Source organism: Toxorhynchites rutilus, chromosome 2 (genome assembly GCF_029784135.1).
Source record: "Toxorhynchites rutilus septentrionalis strain SRP chromosome 2, ASM2978413v1, whole genome shotgun sequence".
Taxonomy (NCBI): Eukaryota; Metazoa; Arthropoda; class Insecta; order Diptera; family Culicidae; genus Toxorhynchites; species Toxorhynchites rutilus.
In genome coordinates this window covers 140,723,251-140,749,447 of record NC_073745.1, presented here as the reverse complement: position 1 = coordinate 140,749,447, position 26,197 = coordinate 140,723,251, and the positions used below count along the sequence as shown (strand labels likewise).

Sequence of the window (26,197 nt, the reverse complement as noted above, 5' to 3'; positions counted from 1 at the left end):
TTATCTTGGTTTGTGTAAATGTAGTGAATAACAATATAGGAACAATAGAAGAAAAAACGATTTCTTTCTGGAATTTCTAGGTTTTTTGATACTTTCAGCTAGCTAAACCAGCAAAAAAACAATTAACCTTATCAACCAGCTTTTATAAGATTTTAAAAAATTTCCAGGCTTTCACTACAAAGCTATTTTTGTATGTATGAAAAGCGTTCCATTCGCTTCGCTTCTTCGATGGTTAATAATTCAATAAATGATTAACGCTCCGCTTATCGGGAGGCAGTTTGGAGAACTACAATGTGTGTGTGTGTGTGTGTGTGTGTGTGTGTGTGTGTTTTTTTTTTTTTTTTTTTTTTTTTTTTTTTTAAAGAGGTGAGGAACGCTCTACCAGCCTTACCTGGGAAGGGTTAACCCAGACGTCGAGTGGGGATCGCACCCACAAAAACCAAGCCCTCTACTCGTTGCCTTATTCCCCCTGGGACCACATCTAGGCGACTACTTCAGGGGGCGGCTGTGCTCATGCACTTCTCGAGTTTTCAACGCAAACTAGCGTTGTCCTTCCCTTTTTCTCAATATTTTTTTCTTTCCATTCGTTATTAATTCCACTGCGCTGATGTCCTCTTCGCAGGCATTTTGAATTTACCCGTCGAGACGTGAACCGATTAGGAATTGCCCTCCAACTTGACGCGCAACCCGTCACAGCCACCCTCGCGGGGTTTCTCACCTGTCGAGACGTGAACCGATTAGGAAGCGCCCTCCAACTTGACGCGCGCCCCGTCACAGTCACCCTCGCAGGATTTCTCTTCCCAACGGAGCGCCGATTAGGCAGTGCCCTCCAACCTGACGCGCACTCCGTCACAGCTACTCTCGTGGGGTATTCACCATTTTGATCGTGGCTTCATCCTTGATGCTCGTTCCTTCGAAATGTTCGCGGTGTTCCTCCATCCAGGCCACGATCAGGCGTTGTCAGGTAGGCCTTTTGCTGTTCTTCGCGGCAGTATCCGTTTACCTGTCGAGACGTGCACCGATTAGGAAGCGCCCTCCAACTTGACGCGCGCCCCGTCACAGTCACCCTCGCAGGATTTCTCTTCCCAGCGGAGAGCCGATTAGGTGGTGCCCTCCAACACAACGCGCACCCCGTCACAGCTACTCTCGTGAGGTACCATCTCTTGCAACAGCCGTCGCCGTTGTTCACCTTTCACCGTCGGACGTTGTCAGCACTTTGGTCAGCCCTCCACCTTCGCTGCAGCTCCGACATGATTTGTGTGATTGCACTGCTCACGGCATTCCAGATCATCTCGTCGCGACACATCTCCTCCACAATATTCTCGACATGAAGTGCAGGCAGCCCCTCGCGCCTTTCGATGAACCTGGGACAGACAAAAACGACGTGCTCCGGTGTTTCCTCCATATCTCCACACTCCGGACAGAGGGGTGAAACTGCGTGCCCGAACCGGTGTAGATATTGCCTGAAACAGCCATGCCCAGACAGAAACTGCGTCAAGTAAAAGTTAACTTCACCGTGTTTCCTGTTCAACCAGGTCGAAAGTACCGGTATCAGCCTGTACGTCCATCTACCATTTTCTGCCGTATCCCATTCATACTGCCATTTGTCCAACGACTCCGCTCTCATCAATTTCCGGATACCTCTGCTTTCCCGTCGCTTGTAGCACTCGCTATCTTCCGCCAGAGTGATGCAGATGGGAATCATTCCGGCGATTACACACACAGCTTCTGTCGAAATGGTCCTATAAGCACTTACGACTCGCATGGCCATGAGTCGGAATGTGCTGTTCAGCTTCCTCCGATTTCGGTGGGTTTCCAGAGCCGCCAACCAGGCAGGGCCACCATACCTCAGTATCGACGAAGATACACTTGCCAAGAGACGCCTCTTGCTGCTGCTTGGGCCAAAGCTATTTGGCATGATCCTCGCCACCACGTTGATGGCCTTTGACGCCTTCCCACATGCATAGTCGACGTGCTGGTTGAAGTTCAGCCGGTCGTCGATCATGACTCCGAGGTACTTCACCGCCCGCTTCGAAACGATGGTATGTCCTCCGACCGATACCTCTGCCCGCAGCACTGCCTTACAATTGCTCACTAACAGCACCTCGGTTTTGTGATGTGCCATCTGGAGCTTTACGCTGTCCATCCAACTACCGATCATGTCTACAGCCTCAGTCGCCAACATTTCCACCTCCTGAAGCGTCTCGCCGATTACCGTTGTTACGATGTCGTCCGCGAAGCCCACGATCTCCACACCTCTGGGTAGCTTCAGCCTTAGAACACCGTCGTACATCGTGTTCCAAAGCGTAGGACCTAGGATGGAGCCTTGTGGAACTCCCGCCGAGATATTCTTCACTATCTGTCCCCTGTCTGTGTTGTATACCAGGATCCGATTCTGGAAATAACTCCTCAGTATCCTGTACAGGTAGCTAGGGACCTTCAATCTGTGTAGCGCCTCGGCGATGGCCTCCCAGCTGGCACTATTGAAGGCGTTCTTCACGTCAATCAAAATCACCGCGCAGTAACGGTCGCCTCTTCGTTTTTGTTTAAGCGAGACCTGAGCTTTCTCGATAACTGTCCGAATAGCGTCCACTGTCGACTTTCCTTTCCGGAACCCGAACTGCATTTTCGACAATCCGTGGTCATCCTCCGTGCATTTCACCAGTCTGTTGAGAATAACCCTTTCCAAGAGCTTTCCCAAAGTATCCAACAAACAAATAGGCCTATACGACGCTGGATCTCCAGGTGGCTTTCCTGGTTTCGGGAGCAGCACCAACTTTTGTATCTTCCATTCCGCAGGGAAGAGACCGTCATCCAGGCATTTCTGCAGCACCACCCTGAACATGTCGGGGAAAGCAAGGATCGCCGATTTCAGGGCCACATTGGGGATTCCGTCGGGGCCGGGTGCTGTGTGTGTGTGTGTGTGTGTGTGTGTGTGCAAAGTTAATTCGTTGATTCTACGAAAAACGCACGAAATTTAATTCAATAAAATTTGTTTGCATCGATTTTGAAAAAGCGCCAAAAACAGTTTTGCTGTAGTGTTTTAGAAAATCTGTTGTTGTTGTGTCTGTTATTTTGCAAATATTGCAGCATGTTTCGATGTTAGCAGAACATTTTGAGCCTAGTATATCCTCTAAACCCCTGTAAACGTTTCATAATGATACGTTTAGCCATTCTTTTAACAAATCGATGAAAGTTTTGAATAAACTAGAGAAGCACTTCATTAAAAATTATGCCAGAAGTACAATTCGTTTCTTGTGTATGTGTTGAAAATTCAAGTTTTAAATTATGCAAATTTCATATTAATGCGTTGATTTTTCACGAAGTTACAGCATTTCAAAAATTATTTAAAAATTTCGATTTCGCACTCTGTACCTTTAATTTTTTTTCTCAAATGTATTGAAAGCACGACATTATTTTTATAGGTGTGGGTTTCGATTCAGCTTCTATGAACTGAGATTTTGCGAAAATGGAAGGCGATCGACACATTGTTTGATGCATGGGCTATATCTCTGCAGATCTATACCTGGTAACGATGCTCTTTTTTTGATGAAGGAATTTTTGCATTACGCTTCTATTGGGTTGTCTGGGAACACTGATGACAATCCAATCAAGATACTGATCAAAAATAATCCTCGGTACACGACACACGATACAGCAGATAGCCAAAACCACCGATCATGAGCACCTGGTGAAGTATGGTTACATCAAACGCTGTAATGGATGGGTTACATATTATTTGACCAAAAACATTTGATTAAACGCATCTCCATTTGAGATTCGCTTTATAAACGCAACTACAATACATATCGTGTTTTGCCACGAAGAAAACATACACTGTGTCTGGCTGGATTGGAAAAAAAACTGTATTACGAGCGCCTACCCTTCTAGGCCTTATCTTATGGACTCTGCTCGGAAAATGCCAACATCTCAACTGTTAGTTTACTTCAGAAACTGTTAAACTGTTAAACTGCGTAAATCTCAGCTTTCAGCGGAGTTCGAAAACTGTCCAAGTACCTACATGGCAGCTGAACACTGCTGAGGCGCGTTTAAGGGGGACCCCGGTCTAGAAAATCGAAAAATCGAATTTTTGTTTTTTGCATTTTTGGGAATCTTATGCCCTCAGAAATGTGTTGGGCTGAGGTTCCAATGGAATGAAAGGCCAAGTTTAAATAATTAAACGGATTAATTAAAGTTTTATTAGTTATACGATGTGTTCACTGCGCGTTCTGCATGTAAAAAATATCTAAAGCGTTACGAAGCCGTTTTTTGATATCTGATTTTTTTGATTTTTTATGAGCTTCTAACTTGCGACTTTTCATGAAAAATTAGTCATTTTTATCAAAAATTACGGCCATTTTGGCAATCTTTCGAATTTTCAAAAACACCTATGTAACGCTTTAGGTATTGTCCTAAAGTTTCGAAATATTCATTGGAATTTGTTTTCCGACATTCCAGACAGGGGTCCCCCCTCAAGGCAAGAATTATCCAATATGATGGGGGTCGTATTCCTTCAGGACAATGCCAAACCTAATGTATGTTAGACAAATCCGCAAAACATTTTTGGGGTTTGGCTGGACCCGCCGTATTTACCCGATATTCCTTCCTCAGATTATCACTTGTTCAGGATCCTGTAAGAAGCTCACTAGATGGAATAAAAATACAAAACGGCGCATATATAATTGAAGAAATTAATGTCTATAAAAATGATGTGCTTGATTTTTTTCTCCATTAAATCGGCACGAGTTTTCCAAGCTACCCAATATTTCTCACGATTAACGAAGCTGTACAGAAAAAAAATTTGGTGGATGAAATTATCAATCACGATGATAATACAAGTGTTTAGTGTTGACTAGGTTCAGTGTAGCCACCATGCACTACTCAACCTGGTATTGTGTAATGTAAATGATGCTTAGAAGGGAAAATATTTAATATAAAGAGACTAATCTTGCTGGTTATGATGAATCTGCGAATCGGTTCAGTGAACGGCGTCAGAAATCGGGCACTGACTAACGTCTATGAGTTTGAGCGGCAATTCGCCCGTTCAACGAGCCAGTCTACGAAATACAACAGAACACATGAATGACTTGAACAGCATGATTATATCCATATCGATTTGTATTTATACCACTGTTTCGAAATTCGTCTTTCTTTGATAAATTCCAATAACTGTTTCTAAACGAAGCCCTTCAGTTAATTGCCTGGTTTTTAAAGAATCAAACAAATTTGCTTCGACTTTTAATAAAAATATGCGAGATTAGATCCATGAGTAATATTTTTATTTGGACTTCATCGGACAAAAAAAATTAAAGAGCTTCCCGAGCTCGGTAATAAATTAAAAAAATGGGTGGGTTATATCTATGATATAACCGCAAGGTTGACGTGGGACTACCTTAGCTTAGCAATCATTTGTTTGTATTGATTAAATTTTCTTCGTTACAAGTAAATTTGATGACAGCATTTTGCCTAATCATCAAATGGTATGCGTAGAAATTCAGTGAGCAGAAGATATGAAGACATATTCTTCAATACAATAATGAATAACCGACCCAAGCGTTGCGTTCGTACCCGCTTTTGTAATTCGTGCTAGGAAAACCCTTTTTCTTCTTGAATGGCACTAACGTTCCTAGAGGAGCTTCGCCGTCTGAATGTAGTATTACTTGCGTCATTTCATTAGTACTTCCTTTACGAAAAATTCCCCCGACCAGAACGGGAATCGAATCCGAACCCCCGGCATGTTACGTTTGACGCACCACTCAGCCACGGGAGCACAGGAAAACACTTTGCGGAGTGCAAAAAAAATGCGGGTGCAGAAGTACCCCCGGCTTGCATGAATCAAAAACTTCAACTTCTACTTTATATACTATAAAGGATTTAAACTTGAAAGTTCATTCGTCTCTAGTGTCTGCTCAATTTTCCCAGGTTCCTAAGTTTAGGAGACCGTATTAAGGAAACATATTCTAGTTTGCACAAAGTCAAGCGAGTACAAAAATACTCGAAGCTTGCATTTATTTGCAGAGCCGATTTTCTCATACATCTTGGTTTTGAAGTCTGTGTTAAACAAACACATTTCAGTCGGAACAAAAATGCCACTGAATTTGCAATACCAATTTCCTCAGACACCTTGGTTCTGAAGTCTGTGTTGGGGAAACACTATTCAATCGGAACAAAAGTTCCCTCGACTTTCATGTATTTGCAATGCCGATTTCCCCAAGGCTGCTTGGGTTTGATGGCTGTGTTAGGGAAACCGTAGATCGGGCAAATCAAAATGAGGTAGTTACGAAGTTTAGATAACGCTTAACATTTTACAGTTATTCAATTGTTTATCAAATGAAAAATAACATTTTATTAATTGCGATAGAAGCGTAGAAATATTCCCTATCAGTTGATGCAAACATCTTTCCGATCCAGTAAGAAATGTTCGAGTTATAAGCATTCGGAATCTTTCATTTTTTCCTGCATGTTGTTTGTTTAGTGTTTCATTTTACCCCCCATATACTCCGGTTAGACGTAGTCCCACGTCGAAATAGAACAAACCATTTAATAGTAATAGACTACGCATTCGTTTTATTTAATTTGCTTGTTTATCATTTCGGATATTATTTATAAATGCAGAGACATTTGATAAATCACTCTTTACAAGATTAGTTTCGGTGAGCATGAAAAAGGTAAAAGAGTAAATCTTTAACCCTTGGCTTTGTGGAAGCTGTTCTAGAAGCAGCGATTCTTTCTTGCCTTTACGAGAACAATACACGAACTGGCCATATGTCACAATTTGTTTCTTCATGTCAATGCACGCATTGGACTGAGTGTTTATCGCGCTCCCGGTGGTCACGTGCGATTAAATATTTGTTCCATCAACAATGTAGCCCACAGTTCTAGAGAAAATGAAGATGACACAAATTGAACAGGATGAGAAAGACAATTCATTCTCACTCGACGCTCGCCGGCAACGATGTGGCTTCGATGACCACAAATTGGGAAGTGATAATTTTCCTCATTTTCATTAAATTCATTTTTATTTTCCAATTTTTGTTTTACAATAGGTTTTTGCAATTTTAGTGATTCCGCAGTATTTTACTTTTCATGCTTATGTTAAATTATTTATTCTATGTGGAATTGGATTTGATTTTGCTCATTGGGATTTTATAGCTGCTTGACATCTACGGATGTATGTTTAAGTTTTAATTTGATATTCTAACCTAACCTACTAGCTTAAACTACAATACAAAAAATGTATTATTCTAGGGGTAGAGTTCTGCAATCGTTTGCCATTCTGATTGTAGACATCTTTCTATGTGCCTCCGTTCAAAATTATTTATTCTAGATTCGATTGGGTCAAATCCCGCTAGCCGGTGTACCTCGGTAGTTCAAGTGTGCCACGGGAGGTTTAGGATTAGCTTTAAGAACCGGTTTTGAATGATCTGGAGCTTTTTCATGTGTGATTTAGCACAACTCCTCCAAACAGGGGAGGCGTACTCAAGCATCGGCTAAATTATCTGTTTGAAAACGGCGAGTTTGTTTATAGTTGATGTTTTGGCCCGCCGGGCGATGATCGGGTAGAGGCTTTTGAAAATATTTATAGCTTTAGTGACCCGGTCGTCTATGTGAGACCTAAAGAGCAGTTTCATATCGAGGATTAGTCCAAGAAACCGAACGGCAGACGTCCACTCGATTTCACATCCCTGCACCTTTACCTTTACCTTTTTACCATCATGGCCATGACTGTGGTCTTCGAGAGATCTTTGGAACGTCTCACCTGATTCATTACCCTCTGGAGCTGATGTACAGTGGAGTGCCCTCGACGGAAGCCAAATTGCACGTCAAGGAGGATATTGTTCTCCTCAGTGTGCTTGAGGAGCCTGGTACAGGGTTTTCCATTTCGGGCTTCCGAAAGTATACAGCCCTGCGCTGACAACCGTTTGACATAGCTGTCAACCAAAGCGTCATATCGTTAGTTGAATGTCTGCCATTTTACAATATGGATCGTTTTGGCATCGCACAACGTGTTAATTTTGTTAAATTATACTATAAAAATGATGAAAAGCCGGCAAATGTTTTTCAAGCATTACGGACGGATTTTGGTCGTCATGGACGGCCTACAGAGCACACAATCGCTAATGTAGTGCGTAAATTCGAACAAACTGGATTCGTAGCGGATATTGTGAAACCTGTGCATCATCGTAATGTGCGTTCGGCCGAAAATATTGCTGCTGTTGCTGCCAGTGTGGAGGATGACCCGAATGTTTCGATTCCACAGCGTGCTCAGCAATTGGGCTTGTCAAACACATCATTGTGGCGAATTTTGCATTTGGACTAGCACCTATATCCTATATATAAAGTCCAACTGGTACAAAAATTAGAGCGTGGTGACCATGGAAAGCGTCGGGCATACGTCGATTGGGTGAACGAACAACAGCAGCAAAATGCTGAAATTTTCGCATCAAATTTTCTTCAGCGATGAGGCACATTTCGAGCTCGGTGGCTATGTGAACACCCAAATTTTCCGTATATGGGGCTCAGAAAATCCACACGTGATTGTTGAGAGGCCATTGCATCCGCCAAAAGTCACTGTTTGGTGCGCATTATGGTCTGGTGGAGTCATCGGGCCGTATTTCTTTGAAAATGAGGACGGCGAGACGGTATGACCGCATGTTAACCGATTTTTTTGCCATAAATTGAAGATATGGATACGGATGACATGTGGTTTCAGCAGAACGGCGCCACGTGCCACACAACACGACCGAACATGGCCATATTGCGAACGAAATTTGAGGGACGCATAATTTCGCGTTTTGGTGATGCCAATTGGCCGTCCAGATCATGCGATTTGAACCCGCTAGACTTTTGACGTAGGACTACGTCTTTCATTTCTATACCGGGGTGTAAAATCAAAGTTTCGAAAACGAAAGCGTTACGCCGGAGACCGAGATTTTGAGCGTTAATAGCTCCTAAACAACTGAACGAAATGGTATGATAAACACTTCATTCGAAAGATAAAATGTCTACGCGTTCTATACTTGTTACTTTCTGATCCAAAAACTTGTTTCAATAGTCTTAAAATTGCTTTCAAAACAGGCTATTGAAATCACCAATCGGTATATAAGCGAGCGCCGCTCGGAAATCCACTCACTTCAAATTGAACAACGATTGGAGCATGTTGTCGCTGTTGTGGTGAAGCTCTTCGTTTATCATGAAAGCGCGGATGAACGGTGTCACCAAGAGCCTGTTTGTGCACCTTAGGCTAGACATGAATCCATCAGGAGGAGAGTGATGCCACAAACGGTTCCCCGGGAAGCTCTCGAAGCAGCCGCTACACACACACACACACACACATACACACACACATACACGCGCGGAATTCTTTCCGTTTGGATGCCATTCAGCATCGAGAAAGATCCGGAAAATAATCTGCCAGTTCCTCTGGGAATTTAAAAATACATTCATGTGAAAGAGTTTATTAGCATCTGCAGCATGTTAGCATCTGTTTTCTATCCATGTAACACTGTGACCAAATATGTTTCAATCAAGTGGTATTAACAGATGGTTATCGAGTTAGCATAAACCACTGGTGGGCTTCCAGTATCGATGAAAATGTGGAAATATCTAATCGTTACTGAAAATAATCTGCCAGTTCCTCTGGGAATTTAAAATTACATTCATGTGAAAAAGTTTATTTGAATGTTTTCTATCCATGTAACACTGTGACCAAATACATTTGGTTTTGTGATTTTTCAATCAATTGCAATTAACAGGATAGCTTCTGAAGATTATTCTTCCCCATCAGTAAGATATTTGCGTATCCAATATTGGATGCATAAAACCTTGTGCCTCCAACGTAACGCTCTCGTTTTCGAAGTCCCCCAAATATTCATTCATTCAGAATGAATTCAGATTCAACTTCAAACAAATGATCTCTAAATCAACAATAGTCCTACGTCACCCTTGCGGTTATACCATAGATATAACCCACTTCCTGTTTTTTTTGTGGGGTTATGCGAAAGACCGTGTCTATGCCAACTCTCCGCAAACTCTTGAACATTTGAAAGACAACATTCGTGAAGTTATGACCGAGATACCACCCCATATGTGCCGAAAAGTCATCGAATATTACCTGTTCCGGATCAAGGTGTGCGAGGAAGCCCTAGGTGGACATTTGAATGATGTTGTATTTCACACATAATGGCATAAACCAAACTTTAATTTGAAATAAAAGTTTCATCGAAATTCGAATTCTAAGTGTGTTTTATTTCAATTTACTTTCGGAATTTAAAGTTGGAAAACCCTGTATATATGATTCTTTCGAACAATTTACTTGCCGACGAGAGGAGGCTGATCGGGCGATAACTTGACGGGCTCGTGGGGTCCATCCCCGGTTTGAGGATAGGTACCACTTTAGACATTTCCCAAGCTGCTGGGAAATAACCTAGTTCCAGACAGCAGTTGAAGACATTCGCTAGGAGAACGTGCGATTTGGGCCCAAGGTTCTTGAGCGCAATGTTGAAATTCCCATCAAAGCCAGGAGCCTTCATGTTGCGGGTGTTCTTGATAGCTTGAGCAATTTCGTATTCCGTAACCCGTTGTTCCTCGGCTAGTTCGATTGGCACAGATGCAAGTTGAGCAACACTTTGTTCGACTGACGCTTCCATCGGACTAGCGATATTTTAACCCAATTCGTGAGCAGCTTTGAAATGAACAGCTAAAACGTTAGCCTTTTCACCAGATGTTAGGAATGAATGATTATCAGTTCTGAGGGGAGGCACAGGCTTGGGTTTTTTCTTAAGGAATTTAGCGAGTCGCCAGTAAGGCCTAGAATAATTAGGTGTATTTCTAAGTTCCTTGCTGAATTGCATGTTTTTTTAATTTTTCTACTCTAGTTGCGATTATTTCGTTGAGTTTTTTGAAAAGAATTTTCCTAGAAGGATTTCCTGTCCTTTGGGACTGGCGTCTGACGCAATTCCTCAACGAAAGTATGTGTTTGGTTACTGTATCCAGGGGTAAAAACTTACAATTCACAGTCGTCGTCGGGATGAAGCGATCCTCCGCCTCGCTGATGTCGTGGGAGAGTGCTTGCAACACCCTATCGATGTCTTCTACCGCTGCCAGGCAGGGGATCTGACGCGGTCCTCCACGAACCGCTGAAACCGGGACCAGTTGCCTTGATGATAGTTCCGCCTGCGGTACTGCTGTCGGTGGTTGATTGCTTGATTCAGTTCAAATACCACCGGGAGGTGGTCGCTGGATAGGTTGGTGATTGCAGAGGGACGAGAGCAGCCATCGCTGATGTTAATAAGAGTGATGTCGAGTGTCGAGCCGGCCCTGGTTGGAGAGTAGTAGGTTGGCGTATCTGGGTGAAAAACCACATAGTGTCCCGCCTGGAGGTCCTCAGCGAGCACTGCTCCGTTTCGGTTGCCACGAATGTTCCCCCACGTGGAGTGGCGGGCGTTGATGTCTCCGGAGATGACGAATTTACCACTGCATCGAGTCAGCCTCTGGATGTCGTTTTTAAATTGCACTGAGGTACCGTCTGAGACCTTGCACTGAATCGGACAGTACACGGCAATCATTGTTATCAGTCCCTCAGGAGTATTTAGCTCAATGCCAACGGCCTCGGTGATGGATAAGCGGAAGTCGGGCAGAGTTTTGAATTCCAGTCCTTTGCGAACGGCTATTGCAACGCCACCTTTGGAAGCTCCAGCTCGATTGAGTCTGTAAATGGCGTGATGAGGCAGAGTGAAGTTAACGGAAGGCTTGAGGTGCGTTTCGATTTGACGTCGATTTGGATATTTTGCAGAAATTCGATGAGTTCTAACTTTTTGGCTGCTATAGAGCAGGTGTTCCAATTAAGGATTCTGGTGGTGAATTTTGAGCTGCGTAAAGAGATGCATCATCTGCACCATCATTTTTTGGAGTTCGGCCACGATGCTTGCCAGGTGAACAATCGTCTGATTCGATGGATCTGTGCATGTCTTTTGAAAATTCGCTTCGGACGGCCATTGATTTGTGTCAACGGAGGGCTGAACTCTAAACCCGAAAGAGCGGTCAACTATTGATGGATTTCGCGTCTGCTGATGATTCGGAAGTGGAAGGGGCGCGAGATTGGGTACCGGTCTTGGCCGCGGAGGTGGCAGTTCCGGGAAGGCATCCAAATTTATGTTTTCTTGCTTCTTCTTCTTGCGCTGGATTGGCTGGTGATTCTTCGTAGAGGCATCGTCGCGGATGCGGCGATATTCCTCGCGCTTGGCACAATTCCTGTTCGTGGACATATGGGCCCCACTGCAATTTGCGCATTTGAAGGCTTCAGGTTCCTTCATCGGGCATTGGTCGGTGAGACGAACAGCAGCACAAACGTTGCATCTTGGTTTCAAATGGCAGTTCCGAGTGCCGTGGCCAAAGTTGAGACAGCGCATGCACTGTGTCACGCTCCGATTCGGTCCTCTGTATGCCTCCCATTTAACCTTCACATCGCTAATCATGCGGATGGCTTGCAGGGCACGTAGTGATGCACTGCCCTTGGCGAAGTGTACCAAGTACAGGCAATCACGATATGTCAGCTCTTTGTTCCGACGGTTAATAGGGAATACCGCCATAGGCTGTAGCTTGTACATGTCGCGCAACTCGGCTATAATTTCCTCGGGTTCCATAGCCGGAAGCCCCCTGACTACCACTTTAAACGGTTTGTCTGCTGGCACGTCATGCGTGTAGAATGAAATACCAGCCTTGGTTAGGTAGGTTTTACATTTGCTGTATTCGTCTCGGCTTGCCGTGAAGATCTTAATTCCCATCCTAGTGACTTGATAAATGGCTTTTACGCCGATCGCTAGCATTGTACGCTTGAGCTTATCCAGAGGGACCGATGCAACCACCAGAGGGGGTAGCTTCAGTTTCTCCTTTGCCGGGGGTTGGATTCCAGATAGTACTACGCTGGGATCCGCGTTGTTGTTTCCCATCGCTGCCGTGGTTCGATTTGATGTAAGTTCTTCTTCTGCATCCGCCAGGATCGCAGATCTTCTTCTTTCTCTTTCCCATGTTCACACTTGACTGTGATAATTTTCCTCAGAGGATATGCAATATTTATACGCTGACGACAGCGTACTTACTGTGCAAGAGTAGAGTCGCAAATACTCTCGCGTCTGCATAAGTTGCCTTTATTGACAGAACGGTTAGGTACGCACACAAATAAACAGAACAAATGTATGGGAAATGGGAATGCTTCTAGTTTTCATCATTCTGAAAACTTTATACACCTGGAGATTGTAATGCATAGCATACCGAAGAAATCTTAGAGAAGCAAAACAGCAAAGCAAAACTAGTTATTACCGTTAACTTTATTTCATAAAAATGTGAACTGTTTTCTGATTTGGCACCCTTAATGAAAGACGTAGTTCTACGTAAAAAATTCCAGTAATATGATTTTTATAATATGGAATTTATTATATCTTAAGAAGTTTTCCGCAATTAATCTCCCACTGTTAGTTAACAGATATTTCCAACAGGAAGTACTGGTCGATTTCGATATATCCTGGACGCAGTTGCACGGAAAAGTGATTCTACATCATGACCAATGCTCGGCCCCATGTTGCCAAAACCTGGTTTAACTTACTTGGAAACCTTCAAATGAGAAATTACTCGTTACATGGTCTGGCACATATGAAGATATTTTGCCGCTAATACTTTTAAAAGAAACTAAATAGTGCTCGCGTGACCAGGGCGAAAGAAGGAAGATTTTTTTAACAAAAAAGCTCCCGACCAGGATCGAAACAATCAATATGTACGGTAGCAGAGCATCGTCTGGTGAAAATTGTGCCTACTTCTTCTTCTTCTCCTCTGTATTGAAGAGGCTTGAAACTTGAAATAGACAAGCAGCATGCTTTCCGCTTGCTGCACTCATTTATAATCTTATATATAAAATGCTCGTATCACGATGATCGTAGTCAAACTCCTCCGAAACGGCTCGACCGATTTTGATGATATTATACTCAGAAAAATTGGTAGGCATGAGAATAGGTCGTAAACTATATATGATACCGCTAGGATACCTATTACTTTATATTTGATACCGATTAGGGTGGTTCCATGCAAATAAAATCTGAATAACTTTGTTTTCGTATTTTTTGCATAAATTTGGCTTGAAAAAAAACTTATAACCATATATAACCAATTTTCATCCTTATCTCCTTTTTTTATCGCGATATCTGTATTTTTATATAAACGATACCAAATAATTGATTCGTCGTTCGTTTTTTAAAGAGGACGAATTTAATTACGTTGTTCAATGCCAGATGGCACTTCGTCCTCTTCATCGAATTTCACCCTACACATACGCAAGTAACCTCAATTCGACTAAAACTAGGAATATCGCCGGCGAGCTGGAAGCCTTTTTGGATGAGCACAATGAATTATTGAAATTATTCTAATCACACAGTTACTTTAATTATTAGGAACATCATTACTCATTTTGAATTAATATTTTAATATTATGTGGTTGGAGGAGACGAAACAAACAAGAGAGTGCCCTCGATGGATTCTTATGTGTGTCGTTTGATGAATTGGCGCAGTCAGGACAACGTCATTCTAGGATTTCTTGAGCTGTGGTCAACATATTCGCAAAGGTAGAGAGCGAACGACTGCGATTCCTATGGTACAATCAACAGAAGCGGTTCGAGGAATGATAGCGAGACGCTATCATGAGTAACACCTACACAGCCTTTGTTCAAACGACAGCACGTGTGTTCAAACAAAAGAAATGTATACAAGATTTATAGAAGAATCGGTAAGTTCGGACTGTTCTAAGTATTTAAACAACATCGAGTAATGATTTTCATCCAAATTTAAGCAATTTAAAATTATTTTCGTGTCTGCTAATCTGATACAGATTAAATTGCTCCACGAATACGGATTACTTATTTTTTGAAGTTTATTTTGCGCCGAGGCAAGGTTGCTACATTTCATAGCACGAATGATCAGATTTCTGAATGCAAAAGACGAATCCTGAGATCCGATCGATCCGGTCCATTTCACTGTATATCATAGATCTCATCTCCATCTCCACATCACACTCAGGTTCGGAAAGTTCCCACGGTCCAATGCAATACACGGTCAAATCTTCACGTATCTGTTCGATATCCACGTGGAATCTATGCTTGTATGTACATGTATTGCAATACATTAGTTATTTTTTATTCAACAGTCAAAATTTTCACTAGAAGTAATTTATATGGCAGAACAACGTTTGCCGGCTCAGCTAGTAACAATATAAATTAACGAATCTACGCCTACGAAACTCACCTCACTTTCGTTCTCTTAGTCAGCAAATTCATCAACTTCTGGCGTCTCTTTTCCATATCTTGATGTTTCCTGCAAAGTTCCCTCCGATCAACCTCCCGACCAACCATCAGCGCTATTTGGTCGTTCAACAGTTCCTTCACAATCACCTCCGCACTATCGCAAGCGCTGGTCAGAGGAACACTTCGTTTGGTCTTCTCAACGCTATCAAACGAGGTTTGATTCGAGCGTGTTTGCTTTGCAAACCAACGGGAAGCCTCGTTTGGAATAACGAAATCCGGATCACGATAGCGCTCATAGCGAGCGATGCAAAATGCCACTCTCGGACGAAACTTATGGATTTCTGCAGAACGAGGTTCCGAGACATGTAACGGTTTCAAATAGGGAGAGCAATAACGAGTATCCGATGTCCAATCGAATGATTCGTGGTGACTACACGATGATGAACATTTCTCTTCCTTTTGGTTTGGTGGTGGGAGAACTGATTCCAGACCTCTTAACGTGGTCATCATATCCAGGTGGCAGATCGAGGACATCAGCAAACGTTCATTGTTGGTGTAATCAACGACCATGTCATCAGTTTCGCTTTTAGAGTAGAACAGTTCAAGCAGGAACCAAATGAAGGATAAATCATTCCCACGTGAAAATATCAAAGCTTTTCGAAAAACCGTCGACGGACAAAGCGGATAAACGCCCAAATGACGTATGACAGCCTGACAGCGATGAACGGTATCCTCATCCAAATCATCCCGGATTTCCGTCAAAAGTTGATCAATTGTTTTAATTTGTTCGTTTGAAAGCTCTTGGAACCAGAGAGGAATGGCACGACGCATAAGAATTTTACCCATTCTTCGTTCTGAAAGCAAAAAAATAATTTAAAATCGATAAAAGTACACACAAACTGAATCCAAACCATTCTCAGAGAGCATGAAATGAAAACCCTCCATGTAGTTGTGGTACGCCTTCACCGCAGCTTTATATTTCGCATCAAAAATTTCATTCTCAGATTGCCACGAAGACTTCCGATCGGTAAATTTGGATTTGGGCTGAATATTGAACTATTTTTGAATTTTTAGCAAGCTGTCATTTGATTCGAGACTCACCATGGTTGGATAATTTGAGCTGATTTTTTTTTCAAAAAAATCTATTTGATACAGTTGCGAGAACCTGATTTTCAATTTGGTAACGAAAAAATTACATGAACTGCTGAGTTAAAAGACATGAAGCATAAATTTCGAACTTGATGTTCTCGACGGACAGGCCTACTATTCGCCTTTTCGAAGGTGCAGTTTCACCGCTTTCAACAGTTTTGAATTGCAATGAAGTAAGGCTTCGTACACATATTACGTAACGCCACTCTATAGCATAGGATATTGATTCTATATGGAAATTTTCATTCGAGATATGTAGGAACTCGGTTGAAATAATGTTTATAATACAGGGTATAATAATTATCTCCGTTTTTAAGACTAACCATATGAACTTCAATGTTTGGTTCAGGCGCGAATCATTCAAAAAACAAAAGCGCCAGTGTTTCATAACTATAAAATTAGATGACACAACTATTTCGCATGAATTACAACAAGTTTATAATTCGTAGGTCTTTCTTTATTTTTCAATCAATCTTCCGTTTGCTCGTTTGCTCGTTTGAGCTTTTGAACACTCTCATACTGTTTGTTAGATGCATCCACTCTTCGTAAGATCCCTCCCCTAGGTTCTGGATTGGGTTTTTATTCGGTAGATGAGCAGAATATTAGGCCCCTGCTTAATAAGCATGTTATATCCTGTTGGAATACACCAGCATGACGCTACAAAAACGGCAGTAAATGATTCTAAAGTAGCTAATTCAGAAACTCTAAAGGCGCGTCCACATTATGCAGAATGATGCCGATCAGCCTGTATCGGGCGGCATGTTCGGTTCGTCATGTGATGTGAACGTCCCATCGGTTTCAGCGCAGCTTAGTATTAACCCTCAAATGCATGATGATGTATATGTATATCAGTGTTTTCTTCCTTACATAATTTCTAAACGGTAATTCAAACACAGTATGTTTTACTTTTAATAGGTATTTAAAACGGAAAAATCATTTGATATGAGAAGATTTATTTTCATTCATAATTTCTGTTTTAAAATGTGTGTTCATTCTACCTGACAATCCGTTATCATTTTTGCTTCACAAATTGAACACATGAAGCACAATGCCGTCAACATGAATGAACTTCGTTTTGTTCCGATTCGACTTTCTTTGATCCGGCCGAGCAGAAAGAAACTGTATCACAAGGCCCTTTGGTATACTACCGAAATCATTATCTTATGATCACATGAATGTTGGTTTTCTTGCCACAGGACCAGATTTTTTACTAAATTATGATTTTTTTTGCAAACTTATCCGCGAAAAACAACCTAAATCTTCTAGGAACCGTGCCACGAGCAGGAGCCTTGTATAATTTGACTTCCAGGATTTGGTTGTAAGCGGCTCTCGCATCAGTTTCATCGTCTATTAAGAAACATCCATCGCGTCCGAATTCTGGAGCAGGATATGTCGTGGTAAATCATAGTAAGAGTATTTTTATTTTTTACTAGCTGACCCGGCAAACTTCGTCCCGCCCAAAATTTATTTTTTGTTATCAATACCTTCATACATTCACGTTTTCTTACTAAGCGCAAGTTCATGAGTCCAATCGCAGAACTGTCCATTGATTGATCTTCTAATCGACCCCGTTGAATTTACCTTTTACTAAAAAAACTCCTAGTACTTCTATCAAAACTCATCATTATAATATCAGAATATTTTTTTAGACACAATTCTCGTTCAAAATTTTCAACCACTTGCAAATAACATGTTTCTCCGTTACATGGAATAAATGTTTGATACAGAAAATATGATAGAATAAAGACAGACCCCTCCCCTCTTCTCCCCTTAGAGAGAGGGCAGGAGTGTCCATTCACCATAGAAACGTTTCGTGCACCCGAAAATCTTCACATGCCAAATTTGGCTCCATTTGCTTGATTAGCTTTCGAGTTATGCCGAAATTTGTTTTTCATTTGTATGACAGCCCACCCTGAGAGAGGGGGAGGAGTGTCGAACCACCATAGAAACATTTATTGCATCCTTAAACCTCCACATGCCACATTTGGTTTCGTTTGCTTGATTAGTTCTCGAGTTATGCAGAAATTTGTGTTTCAGTTGTATGGTGGAGAGGGGGGCGGAGTATCTAACCACCATAAAATAATTTTTTTTCACCCTAAAACCTCCAGATGCCTAATTTCGTTCCATTTGCTTGATTAATTTTCGAGTAATGTAGAAATTTGTGTTTCATTTGTATGGCAGCCCCCCCTTAGAGAGGGGCGAGGGGTCTCAAACTATCTTGAAAACCATCCCCGGCCCCAAAAACCACTACATACCAATTTCCATGTCAATCGATTCAGTAGTTTCGGAGTCCATAAGAATCAGACAGACAGAAATCCATTTTTATATTAGGCTGTCAAAAAAGTCCTGCGGTATTTTTTTTTTAATTTTCATTTGTTCATAAAATTAGTTACAATCATCTGTTTTAAGTCAAATATGCGCCGTTTTGTTCGATGACTTGTTCCCAACGAGATGGCAACTTCATAATACCCCTGTTATAGAAGCTTGCTTCCTTATTGACAAAAAACACGGATAGCCAATTTTCACAGGCCTCTTTTGTGGCTAACTTCTGACTAGCTCGTTCGCCATGGACAAAAACAGGTGGTAGTCACTTGGTGCAAGGTCCGGACTATACGGCGGATGCAAAAGAACCTCCCATCCGAGCTCCCGGAGCTTCTGGCACGTTACCAAAGAAGTGTGTGGCCTGGCGTTGTCCTGATGGAAGACAATGCGGCCTCTGTTTATCAAAGATGGCCTCTTCTTCATGAGTGCTACCTTCAAGCGGTCCAGTTGTTGGCAGTACAGGTCCGAATTGAGCGTTTGGCCATAGGGAAGCAGCTCATAATAGATCAGAACCTTCCTGGCCGTTAATGAGGGCTTGGCCACCATCTGAGCCGCTTCAGCGGGCTTCGACCACGACCGTTTGCGCTTCACGTTGTCGTGAGTGACCCACTTTTCATCGCCAGTCACCATCCGCTTCAGAAACGGGTCGATTTTGTTGCGATCCAGCAGCGATTTACATGCGTCGATACGGTCAAAGATGTTTTTTTTGCGTCAACGTGTGTGGCACCCATACATCGAGCTTCTTTGTGAATCCAAGCTTCTTCAAATGGTTAATAACGGTTTGATGACTTATCCCCAGCTCTTGGCCGATGCTACGGCTGCTACTATGCCGGTCTTTCTCGGCTAATTCAGCGATTTTGTCGCAATTTTCGACGACAGGCCTTCCGGAGCGTGGCGCATGGTACACCAGTGGTACACCAGAACGAAAACGTTGAAACCATCGTTGTGCGGTGGAAATGGAAACTGTATCGGGTCCATAAACTGCACAAATTTTATTGGCAGCTTGAGATGCATTTTTGCCTTTGTCATAGTAGTGCTGTAAAATATGTCGGATTTTCTCTTTATTTTGCTCCATATTTGCGACACTATAACTCACGAACGATTTAACCAAACAAAACACTGTCAAGGACTATATTATAGCGCGCAAAAATACCTTTCCAACAAGCTATAGTATGACTCGATACAATGAATACAACTAGAACTACACGCTTACAACGACACCTCGCGGAAATACCGCAGGACTTTTTTGACAGCCTAATATATAGATTTCATTTATTCATTTCGTCAAACAAATAGAGACTACATACTTATATGTTAATGTTACAATGTTTTCTTAAGTTAAATATTATTCCTACGGTACATGTTTCTTTCTAGCTGTTTTTTATTCATTGTTGGGTCAATTATTTCGCAGTGTTGATTGTATATACGCATCATGCGACCAAATGTTTTGGTTAGAAACAAATTGCGTGTTTTTAGTTGAGTTAGTTGAAATTTAATTTTTCTAGTAATTCAGCTGATTGTACTCGTTGCAAAATTAGGCCATTAACAAGAGAAAGCATTGCAAATTTAAGGCGTTCTTTTAGTGCTTGGATGTTTATGAGCACGCAGCGTACTCCATATGAAGGAAGTGGAAATGAGGTCCAGTTCAACTTACGGAGTGCAAATAATTGTGTTTTAACTGCCTCAATGCTGTCAATACAATACAAAAATAGAAACAAAAAAAAATATTCAAAACTTATTAGATAGTTTGATACCGCGCAGCTCTTGAAATTTTCTGAACAAGAATTACAAATATCAAAAAACACATACGAACATATTTGAATATAAATTAAACTCTAGGTCTTAAAGTTGAAAAAAAGAGATTTTTTTTGCACGGCGCAACACTGCTAAAATTAAAAAAAAAACACACATATTTATTAAAGATGTAGGAACACATTTATACATGAATTAGAGTAGTACTGAATCTCTAAATACCTCAAAAAAAATTAATATTTCAAATTTTTTTTAGTACGACCATTTTTGATTAATGTTTAAATGAATTTATTTTTCTAAACTATGTTTTATCAATGCAGAAATCAATCAAATATCCATCTGTAAGCTTGTATTCATCAACGGTTTGATAATGAGAAAACCATGACCAAAACAAAAGAGCAAGAGTCTATCACTCACTGACCAATTTAGGCAAAGCCTGTAGAATTACTATGGGGCTTGTTTCCGCGAATAATTGAGGTTCTACTGTAATGAGAAAAAAATTTTTTGGCTGATTATATAAGAACCCGCGAGATGATACTGTTATATAAGTGACAGCAATAAATGGATGAAGATGACCCACATAACCACAACAAGTGTGTTTAATTTTTATCTCATAAAATTAGTATTGTATTTCCATTTTTTATATCAAAAGTAAAACGTTGTAATCATAAACGTGGATGTCAATGATTATCAAACAACGTTGTATGCAGAAGCTTTACTTTTTACTCATGGTTTGAGCTTACATGTTGAGTGCAGTCAACATAACGTCCCCTCAAAAAAGAACTGTACACCACATATCCTTTTTGCGGACGCTGTGTTGTAGCATACCAAGTCAAGCCAAACTTATTAGCATCATGAAACGGACAGTTGCCAAGTTTCCTCTTTCGCGTATTGTCTCATTCGCTGAGGACCAGAATCACGAAAAAAGACCTGATTGCAGGTAATCTTTTCCTCTCTAATATCCGAACACTTCTTCGTATCTTCTAAGAGTCAAAGTTGCTTATGGCATGATTTTTTCTCAGGATATCTTCATATTGCTGTTCTTTTTTCTTTACACATCTTTTTCTTGATACCATCTTCCAAAATCAATTACACGAAAGTAAGGAATGAAGTTCAAATAATGTAAATTGCAATAAGTTATACTGACTGTACGTGAATTCATGTTATACCGACAGTTAAATATGTTTTAATATACACAGTTTTTTATTTTAGTGGCGAGACTCAAATAATATTTTAGTAACTAACAATCTATTGATATCATAATTATTGAGAATTCAATCAGGTTATGATAATCTGTCGAAACATTTAGTTTTGAGTGTCATGACAGACATGCCAGTGTTTCTTTTTCGGGAAGATGTTTTTGTTTGATGTAGAAATCTTATTATGGAACGAAGAGCAGTTATTAAATTCAACGCGGAACGGTAAAAGAGCACAAAAACACAGTTGACGAAGTTACATTGAAAGGGCATCTTTAAAAACCTAAACATTCTCTCATTTTGTAGGTATATACCTACTTGCAGAGACATGCATGATTTCGATATTATTCACCTGCACTAAAACATACTGGAGCAGTTTTTTTGTAAGCAGAAGAGTCGCTATTTCCATAAATCCATGGAAGTGTCACTTCTTAAAATTAAGACAAAATAGAAGACTGATACAATTGTATACTATATCGGGGTACGTCTTCCATCTTTTGAAAAGTGTAATGTGACTGTTGATTTTCGTGAGTTAAATTTAAACATTTCTCTGATGTGTTGGGAAAACATTTGGTGGTATTTGGCGCCTGATTCATTAAATCAGTAGCTCTAAAAAAAATCTTAAGAGCCAACTCAATGTATAATAAAAATAAAATAAAAAAGGTTTTTTATCTATATAAATAAAAATGGAAGGCCAAATGTATTGGTAAGTACAATTCCGAGGAATGGATTGTAGATCAATGTTATGTTATGGTTGAAATTTTGAAATTTTTGAAAAGCTTTGAGAGAAAGTTCGAAAAAAATGCCCATGTGTTCCACTACGACATCGTTATCAACCCAGTTGGATTTCGCGTTTGCGGAAAGAAGAATTAAGCGAAAATGACAATAGATTCTCATGTGAAATAACACGCTTTGAAAATAAAAATAAGAAATGAAAATTTACTTTTCCGTATCAAACATGTATTTCATGTATCGGACAAACAAGCGAACCAGAAATCTTGATCGAAAATTGTGTCTGAAAATCAATTTATATTATAACTAGCTGACCCGGCAAACTTCAAATGCATTTTTTGTTATAAACACTCTCAAACACTCACGTTTTCTTAATAAGCGAACGTTCAACGTTCTAATAGGCACTTTACAATTTTCAATCGCATTGAAGCAATCCGCTCAGATTTTGGAGGATGCAAACGATAAGTTTAGCAAGTTCAAGTCAGTTCCACATATTACTGAGGCCGACAAAAGGAAATATACTAAACCATTGGATCACAATCTGGAGGAAACAATGATTTTACTAACGGAACACAATTTGAGTGATAGAAGTTTGTACATACTACCTCAAGGCAAACATTCTTCTTCTTCTTAAATGGCGTTAACGTTCCCTATGGAACTTTTGCTGTCTCAACGTATGCCTTAACTAGCGTCATTTATTAATACTTAGTTGAGATTTCTTAAGCCTTGAATGTATTCCGATGGGCAAGCTCTTGAATACGCGTGACCACAGTGCAAATCGAAAAAAAATTCTTTGACGAAAAATCCCCCGGCCAGACGGGAATCGAACCCGAACATCCGGCATAATAATGTGAGACGCTAACCACTCGGCCACTGGTGCACAACTTCAAGGCAAACATATAGCAGGAGAATCAATCAAAACTGCTAAACGAGCAGACGGCAAACATAACAGGAATGAACGTCAAATGGCAATGGTTGGATCAATCTCAGTTATTGAATCTTTGAATGAACCTTATTATTAGACCCAGCAAACATTAAATCGCATAGCAAGCGTATATATAACATCATATGCCCTAAAATTTGGTTGGCATATAATGCGCCTAACTGGCATATGCATGCAAAAGTGGAGGCCATATACATACATGGCAAATGCTTACCGAATTTGTTTGGATGAATATGCAACTTTGACCGGCTATAATAGCGATTATGTTGAAATTGAATTGTGATCTTATATGAATATATTCATGAATTGTCAAAGCACCAAATACGACTTTTGCCATACTCATATACGATTTATTACAGACATAGAAAAAAACAAATGGCGCAAAATATTTTCGTGAAATGTTTATTATAGCCTCACGAATCGCCATTTTTATATATGAGTATTTATGTTTGTAGAAATTATAATTGTTGTTTGACTTGTGTTGCGAGTGGAATATGAATGTTTAAAATGGTACAGATTGATGTTTGGTGAAAACTGCTCCGACGTGGGTTCCAACTCCGGTCGTGTGGATTATCATCCACCATCATCCATTATGATTTATTCGGATTTCTTGTAAGACTAGGCACGTGCAAAATTATAAGATTTAATGTTTGCTGGGTAGGCTTCAATTATTATACCTACGAGGGCGGTCCGATGAGAACTTAGCCTCGTCGCCCGATGGTGTCAATATCGCAAGAGAGATTACTTATCGTGTAGTACCTTCTCGTAAACGGCTACACCCATTCCTCGCTTTACGGCCTAGATACGTTCCTGGGCCGCTAAGAAAAAAAGCCGTATAACGAATCAATTATTCCAATACAAATTCATACAAACTCTATCGGATCGATTCCAAGCTTGTTCAACGAAAAGCCCTCTTTATACGGCGTATAGCGAGGTATGGGTGTACTGTCAATATTTCAGCCGAATCGGGCTCGTAGTTTTGTATTGAGTGTGTGTGGAAGCGGGCGTTTATTCATCTTCACTGTAATTAATTGTTATGGAGTGCTCAAAATGATTGGTCAAAACTCTCGTAAATCTATCAGAAAATGACTGAGCAATAATTGTGAATATAAGAATAAGCTTGTATATTCTATTTCAACCAATCAGAACGAGACATTTTCGTGTGGTTCAGATTTTACAATTGTTTAATAGTAATTTTTATGACACATATTATTTTATTCGATTAAAAAAAGTGTTATGGAGTATCGCAATCGACTGACGCAAAAATCTCATAAATTCATCATGAAATGACTGAGCAATAAGGCGTCATGCTCAAATTACGTAACGCTAAAAATCCGGATTTTGGACCCCCCCCCCCCCTACGTAACGCAATTTCCAATCTCTAATACACGTTGAGTAATGCAATCTCTAGCCCTCCTTTCCCCCCCCCCTTCTCGCGTTACGTAATTAGTGCACGGCGCCTAAGCGTTTGAAATTGGATATTTTTCACGATGCGATCGATTTTCGTTTTTCAATTTGTACCCTCACTATGATCCCGAAAGACGTACTCCTACGTCAAGAGAATGTTGTTCATGCTTTAGCATGCTGATTTTAGAGGGAAATCATAACGTTTCTAGATGAATATTAACAGAAAATGAAGATGGCCCGATATACAAATACACTATACACAAGCATAAAACATTAAGATTTGTGTAATAAATTTTAGAAACAATTGTTAAATAAGCTCGAGTACGCTTCACAGCTAAAAATCCAGGAAGTACAATCACAAAGATTCTATGCTTGCCATTTGCCGCTCTTTTCTCAACTTCATAATTTCATTCCGTCCAGGTCTAAAACAGTACACTTAACGTGCACAGTTGCACATGCGAAAGGGACCTTTTTTTTATTCGTAAATTCTTCAATCCCTTTCGGTTCTCCCATACAACAAATAGTGTGTCCCTTCCGTACGACGCTTTGCTCTGCCTGCCTGTCGGTACAGTATCGGATTATTATCCAAAAAATTCAAAACGCTGCACACTCTACTGGTTGCAACCAGCTGCTCGGGAGTGAATCTCACCACGCCGCAAAACCGTCAACCGTCGATCCTGTGTGATTGTGTCCTGATTTATTGTGCAATCATCTGCCCTATATTTAGTCAACGAAATCGGGGGTTCAAACTGGTGCGCCCGATGTGAGAGGTTCATTGATCGCGCCAAACTATTTTTTTTCTTGTTGGCTTGTCATCAGAATGGGCCAGACAGAATCTGGCGGGAAATGCATTTCGTAGCTGTGAACAGTTATCTCCTAAGGCAACGGTTGTATTCGAACGATGGTCGAAGACCGGGATACTTAAATCTCCAAATGTGTAACATTGTTTTATGTTAATATTTCGTTTGGAGTTAGGTTGAATTATGAATTTCTTTAATTTTAACAGCCGTTTGTGGCTTTTCCGGGGTTTAATTTGAATTCATGACACCTTATTGAGTAGATATGCTACTACATGATTTCCGTTCAATATATCAGGCTTTCCGAAGTTCTATTACTGGCCTTCAAAAAAAAAATAATAACATTTTGAAAGTGACCTTTGTTGGCGCCAAAATAGCACTGTTCTCATGGTGCTGAATGGAAGTAGTAAAATAGATGAATGAATGCAATTATTGTTCTTACTAATTTGGATGCTTGTTCCACAAAAAATACGTAATGTTCAATCTGATCTAGAATTCGTTGAATCGAATTGGAATTACCCCTGGATAGAAAGTTGCTTGTCAACAATCCCTAAAAGCAAATTACTCAAGACATTCGCACCTATCATCATGCTATCAATAAACATCCCTCGC

General features: G+C 40.7%; 1 protein-coding gene across 1 annotated transcript in view; it reads right to left on the bottom strand.

Annotated features, from left to right (window-relative positions):
* The window catches only part of LOC129764326 (uncharacterized), a 40,990-nt gene extending 24,487 nt beyond the window's left edge, over nt 1-16,503 (bottom strand). The window contains exons 1-3 of the mRNA XM_055763292.1: nt 16,389-16,503; nt 16,199-16,343; nt 15,289-16,141 (exon numbers count right to left, since the gene is read on the bottom strand). Coding sequence (XP_055619267.1) covers nt 15,289-16,141; nt 16,199-16,343; nt 16,389-16,391 — 1,001 coding nt within the window. The 5' untranslated portion in view covers nt 16,392-16,503. The remainder of the gene's footprint in view (nt 1-15,288; nt 16,142-16,198; nt 16,344-16,388) is intronic.
* Nucleotides 16,504-26,197: the final 9,694 nt, after the last annotated feature.